Raw genomic sequence first — 5890 nt, 5'->3', positions numbered from 1 at the left:
CCCGGCCGAGTCGATCCGGGAATTGATAAATCGGTCCGGTTGAAACAATGGACATGCCATGTATCAAAACCGGTACGACCTGGTCGGTTTTCATGAAAACCGGTGACCCAGTCGGTTAATCGGTGATCCGGCCCGGATCCAAAAATAAAATCCAAATTTTTTATTTTTTCAAAAAGAAAATCATAATAGATATATTTGAATATTTTTTTGCTTATTGACTTACATAAATTATGTACCTGCAACACTAATATTATCTCAATTATGCACTATGCAGAAAATTTTGATTTGATTTATAGTTAGAAATGTTGTTTTCTGAACCTAAAACTCCGTATCACGATCATTATTTTTTTGTTTGATCTTTTATTGGATAATAATATGTGATTTATTATTTTTTATATTAAAATATTTGAAATTTATATTTTTTTTAGATATTTAAGTATGTTTATAATTTTTTAATATAAATTATAAAATTACATATAATTACCGGATCATGCGATTGAACCAGTGATCCAGTAACCCAGTACCTCGACCGGGCCGATTTTAATAACATTGGTTGTATGAGTTAAAATTATCTCCTAGGCCCCTACATATATAAAAAGGTGTAGGATCCATGTGGGACCGTATAAAGAAAAGAGAGAAAAAAAAAAACAAATCTCACATACTTTTACGTGTATATAAAAGATAAAATTATGTTATATATAACATAAGAGACATTAAATCCTTTTACCAAGAAATTGTACACAAGGGTTACCGTAAATATATATGTTGTCTGCTATAAATTTTAAGGCAAAAACGAACAATGTAATTTTATCAATAGCTCAACTTTGATTCTTTTAAAAAATATTTTAATATTTATTAGTTGACAAAAAATTTTAATTTGTATATGCCGAGTGTTTTGCTTATGCGGTATTTATTTTCATATGACAAACTGTATTTTCTCTCTCAATATTTTATAAAAAAATTGAAGCTTTTTTTTTATTATTATTATTATGATTATTTTTGCTGTGTGTGTTGGTTGTGGGGAGGATAAATTAGAGTCTATAATTGATAATAATATAAGGTCAATCTCTTACTTAGTTTATCATAAAAAGTGAAGATCCTCAAAAGAATGTGACAATGAAAGGAGAAGAAACCTTTAACTTCTGTAAGTCTCTTTGTATCATTCTCTTCATAAACTGATTAGTCAAATCATTTGCTGTATCCACATTTCTCCCTCTCGAGTAAATATTGTTATCGCATGTAGAAAAGGATGCCTTCCTAGTGGAAAAGCACATATATCAACAGTAATAGGGAAAAAGAATTGAGGGTGGATTCTCTCATGTGAAAAAATGATCATGTGGTCATGTTACTTGATCACAACCACTCATTGATGATGAGATAAGAGAGAGAAAAATGTATAATTTTTAAATGAGTGGTTATGATTAAATAACATGACCACATGACCACTTTTTCACATGAGAGGATTCACTCTCAAAAAAATTAGAGAGGGTGCTAAAAGAAAATACACTGTGATAGCAGCAAACCAGAGGTATTTTAGTTGTACCAATCAAGGAAGAGGAGCGAAAAAGTTAACACAAATAAAAATAATATAAGGAACGTCCTGCTGCTGCTATTCCTCTGAATGGCTTGTGAGAGTTCTTTGTTACCTAGCTCAACATTCTTAGTAGCTTCGACAGCCTGTAAAAGAAAGCAAAAGAACTATTAGTCTATTACATTTCTCAGAAATTGGGAATGCACCCATTTTTGTGGAGAATAAACAAATAAACCAATAACAACTGCATTACAACTGTCAAACCTATGAAAAATATTACGCCTGTAATGTATGAAATAAGGGAAAAAGGTGTGTCATTTTAAATGACACACCTTATATCCTTTCACTCTCACAAAGAAGTGGGACCCACATTTTTAAAACTTTTTTCCCCCACTCTCTCTCCTATGATTTATCTCTTTATCTCACTTAAAATGACCAAACTTTGTGTCCTTTAAAATGATACACATTTTTCCCATGAAATAATACATAGAATGTGGATATTAGGATTATTAAATATATTGATTATTTATTGTAATTTTTTTAATAAATTAAATTCAGGTTTTTAGTCATTTAGGATTACTGGGTTATCAAGTGGGATTTGCAGATTTAAGCCTTGAATTTGAGATTGAATCAACTATCACTGTTCTGTTTCTCCCTATGTGATTTCTTTCTTTCCCTGTTCTACTCTAATTCTCTCCCCCTTCTACATAATTTTCTTCCAACCCGTTTCACACCATCTAGCTTTCTCAAAACTAAAAATTTATGCTCGACCTAGGGGGGGAAAAATAGCTAGAAACATTGAGCAACAAAAACATGAACTAGGAACTTAAGGCAAATATATGGTCGAGTGTGGTCCATGAACAGCTTGACAAATATATAGATATAGATAATAGCCTTAAAAACTCAACAAAAAGTAAGGAAAATATTAGATTAGAGATAAAAATATTTATATCTCTAATAGAAAACAAAGGTGAAGAATATGATATGTTATCTAACCTGCTCATACAGATGCTCAATTTGCTGAGCTTGTTGCAAAACATGTGTAGACATGAGGTGATTTAATGCAGACATTTCCACCATCTTTGTTTCGGTTTCTTGAACAGTATCTAGAAGACTAGTCAACTCCACCTACAGCAAAAGGAACATTGGCAAAGGGATATTTACGAGAATCTTAAAGCCTTAAATTAAACAAATGACTCATCAAATGCAGAACAAGTCCTATACAAACTCATAAGGATATTGATTTTTATCACCTGAAGGGCACGTGTTTCGTCATCCAAAATTTGTTGTTGAACTCTTAGAGGCTCACTGCGTAGCTCATCAGGTTCTCTGAACTCCACATCACCTGATTTAGAGGTTTCTGCAGTGTCATTCATGGTCACACGATTAAGTTTTCTTCGAGGTATTGCTCTATTAATAGCATCCTGGAAGCGCACAGCTCTGAGCTGATCAAACTGTGCCGTAACTGCATGGAGTTTCTCACTTAAAATTAGAACCTAAAAAAGTAGCAAAGTAAGCATTAACATACAAAATAAAATAAAATAAAGGAGCAAATAACCATCTCAATTTATGAATGTAGTAGTATTCAGGAGTTCAAAAGAAAACTTTAATAAGCATTGACTGGGCATAAAGGATCATAATTGTCTCATGGCCTTTTTTTTGTGTGTGTGTCTCTCTCTCTCTCTCTCTCTGTGTGTGGTTTGACTTTTGAGCAATATAGACTGTTCAGAATAAAATTCAAGTGGGGTTCAGTTGTTATTCAGTGGCTTATAGAGAAAAAATGAGAATAACAGTGTCCCACAGAAAATAAGGTATTTGTAAATTAGTGACAAACTAGGACAATAGCTAAGAAATCTTTTAAGATACAAGCAAATTTTACAATTATATGAACATAAGTAACTAATAATTGAAAAAATTAACAAGCACAAGAAGAAGTCCATACCACCCCATGTTTGTGGGCAATGGTGTCGGCATTAGACTTAGCAGCTGCAATGCCAAGCCAACCTTTTGGATTTTCCTCTCCACGATATATATTATTCTTAAGAACATCAATTTGTTCCTGGCAAGTTTTAATGAAAGCACTAACCTGCACAAAATTGATTACAAAATAATGGTTAGCTATAAGCAAAACTCCATACAACTTTTCAAGGTAGCTTAACTAATTTATATACAATTGAGGTCTAACAGTTCCGTTTGACCCATAAAGAAAGAAGGCTTAAAGAAACGATATGTAGGCAGGAGAAGTAGTTGATGATAGCAGAAATTAGTGTTAGTGCCAGCCTAGTAAGAGACAAAATCTATTTACCAGTTAGACACATAAAGTAAATAGGTTTCACAGGCCAAATTGCTTGACAGGCTTAAAAAAAGTTCTATTTATACATTGTTGTGAGCGAGCATTGATGTTGACAACAGATACAAAACCAAGCAAAGCAGTATGTGAAAATTCAAATTTTTACTGATATATGGGAGCCACTCTGGATGGAAGTAAAATGAGAGAACCAATGTGATCTAATAATCACAGCACTAGCAGTCAAGGTAAAAGTTGTTAGTACCCTAAGAAGAACCACAATCTAGTGACATATATAAAAAAAAAAAGACTTCACAGGCAAATTGCTAGGTTGGCTAAGAAAACAAACTCATGTCTTATGTTGTAGTAAGAAAGCGGTAAAGCATCAATGTCAGCAGGAAGCATAAACTTAAGTAACATGTGAAACTCCAACCTTTTACTCAGAACCAATCTGATCTAATAATGATAGAGATCAAAGCATGAAATGTAATACCAATCAGCACTCTCTAATTACTAATTTAAGATATTGTAATGCTTTCAAAACCAGGGTCTGAGGTAAAGTCACATAGCTTACTTCATGCTCAATGCTATCTCTCTCCTTTTCAGTTGTGCGGTGCAGATCCGTATAATCCTTTCTATGCTTCAACAAAAACTGTTCCAATTCGCCAATACTCTCGAGCTATAAACAAAGAAAAAAGGTCACGAAGAAAGAACAAGGAGAAGAAATACCAAACAAACATTAGTTAAAATTAGCGCTGCTTCCATTGCTTAGTGAAACAACAACAATACAACTCAATAAGGCGGAATAAAAAGAACCATTGCTGATAATGCAGTGATTAATCTTCCCACAAAGAAATAAGGCCAAAACAAGAACCTACCGTCTTCAATGCAGCTTTGGAAAATGGTGACCTTTGCCGAGGTTTATGAATAATGAAAGATGCCATAATGGACGCCAATTTAGCCTGCCAAAACAATCACACCACATAAATAATGGAAATCAAATAACACTCATTGAACCCCCCCCCCCCCCCCCCCCAACACACACACACAAAACCCCCCCCACCAAAAAAAACTTCACTTTTGCAAAACAGAAGATTCAAAGTTCAAACCAATTCACATTGATCCAGCAACAAGTAGCCAATCCCAAAAGCACCATATTCATGCAAATCCTAATTAGTGTTTCGATCTAAAAAAATAATGGATTTTTTTTAATTGTAAAAGTAAAAAAAATAAAAAAATTGATTAGAAAGTTATGAACAAAACAGTAAATGAGAATTGGGAACAAAAATGAATTGGGGAGTTTCGAAGCATATATACCTCATCGTACCCCAAAGAGCGAGCACTCTGGCGTAATGCATCTTTGAAATCCTCGGTTCTGTCCCTTGCCCTTGCCATCAATGGGAGTTCGGAAAAGCAAAAGAACCAAAATGTCGTGCAGCGTCTCACGATATGATCGATAAATTGAGCTTCGATTTCGCAATTGCGATTATTTGTATCGTGCCGTTTCGCTTGAAAGATTGAAATATTGAACAAAGAAATGCGTTGATTGGAGCTGCTAAGGGAACGCGAAACTCTGCAAAACCTAACGAGATGGAAGACGAAGAAGATGATACCTTCTTCGATCAAAACGCTTCGTTTCTAAATAGAAGGGATATATTACTTTAACATTCTATCTTCTAAGATTGTCAATATTAAACTTATAAATCTCGTGAGAAATGAACATAAAAAAATTATTTATTATTTTATAAAATGATATATTAGTTAATTTCAGTTAATATCTTTGTAATTATTAATATAACGATGAGAAAAAAAATTACAAAATATAATTATTTTTTATTATATTCAAAATATATTTAGATAATAAATATTTTATATTTTTTAAATATCATATTTGTACGTCAAGTTATTACAAAGTGTTAATTCTGTAAGAAAAAATGTAAGTATTGATTTATTGCAAAGAAAAAAATTCATATATATAAGTGAAATGCGGCTTTGACTTGTAGCGTGTTTTATAAAAGGGTTTAAATTCTCTCCTGCCACGGAAATTTTTCAACTCTCCTATTGACACTGCG

At 32.9% G+C, this 5890-nt stretch overlaps 1 protein-coding gene across 1 annotated transcript; it reads right to left on the bottom strand.

Annotated features, from left to right (window-relative positions):
* Positions 1 to 1158: 1158 nt before the first annotated feature.
* Positions 1159 to 5470, bottom strand: LOC133313585 (syntaxin-81). The gene is made up of 7 exons (XM_061514981.1): positions 5136 to 5470; positions 4697 to 4780; positions 4393 to 4497; positions 3474 to 3617; positions 2785 to 3027; positions 2528 to 2659; positions 1159 to 1677 (listed from the first exon to the last, which is right to left on the bottom strand). Exons 1-7 carry the CDS (start codon positions 5211 to 5213, stop codon positions 1534 to 1536), a joined length of 930 nt encoding a protein of 309 aa, XP_061370965.1. The 5' UTR covers positions 5214 to 5470; the 3' UTR covers positions 1159 to 1533.
* Between the last annotated feature and the right edge of the window lie 420 nt (positions 5471 to 5890).

Source organism: Gastrolobium bilobum, unplaced genomic scaffold (genome assembly GCF_033153095.1).
Source record: "Gastrolobium bilobum isolate Gb01-03AN ecotype WA unplaced genomic scaffold, APGP_CSIRO_Gbil_v1 utg1760, whole genome shotgun sequence".
Lineage (NCBI taxonomy): Eukaryota > Viridiplantae > Streptophyta > Magnoliopsida > Fabales > Fabaceae > Gastrolobium > Gastrolobium bilobum.
This window is presented reverse-complemented; position numbering and strand designations above follow the sequence as displayed.

Excerpts from the sequence above, each read along its gene's own strand:
- LOC133313585 (XM_061514981.1), bottom strand. The coding sequence starts at position 5,213 with ATGGCAAGGGCAAGGGACAGAACCGAGGATTTCAAAGATGCATTACGC. Across the intron at positions 3,028-3,473 it reads TTGCCCACAAACATGGGGTG|GTTCTAATTTTAAGTGAGAA; the intron begins GTATGGACTTCT and ends CTACTTTTTTAG. Across the intron at positions 2,660-2,784 it reads ACGAAACACGTGCCCTTCAG|GTGGAGTTGACTAGTCTTCT; the intron begins GTGATAAAAATC and ends CTTTTGCTGTAG.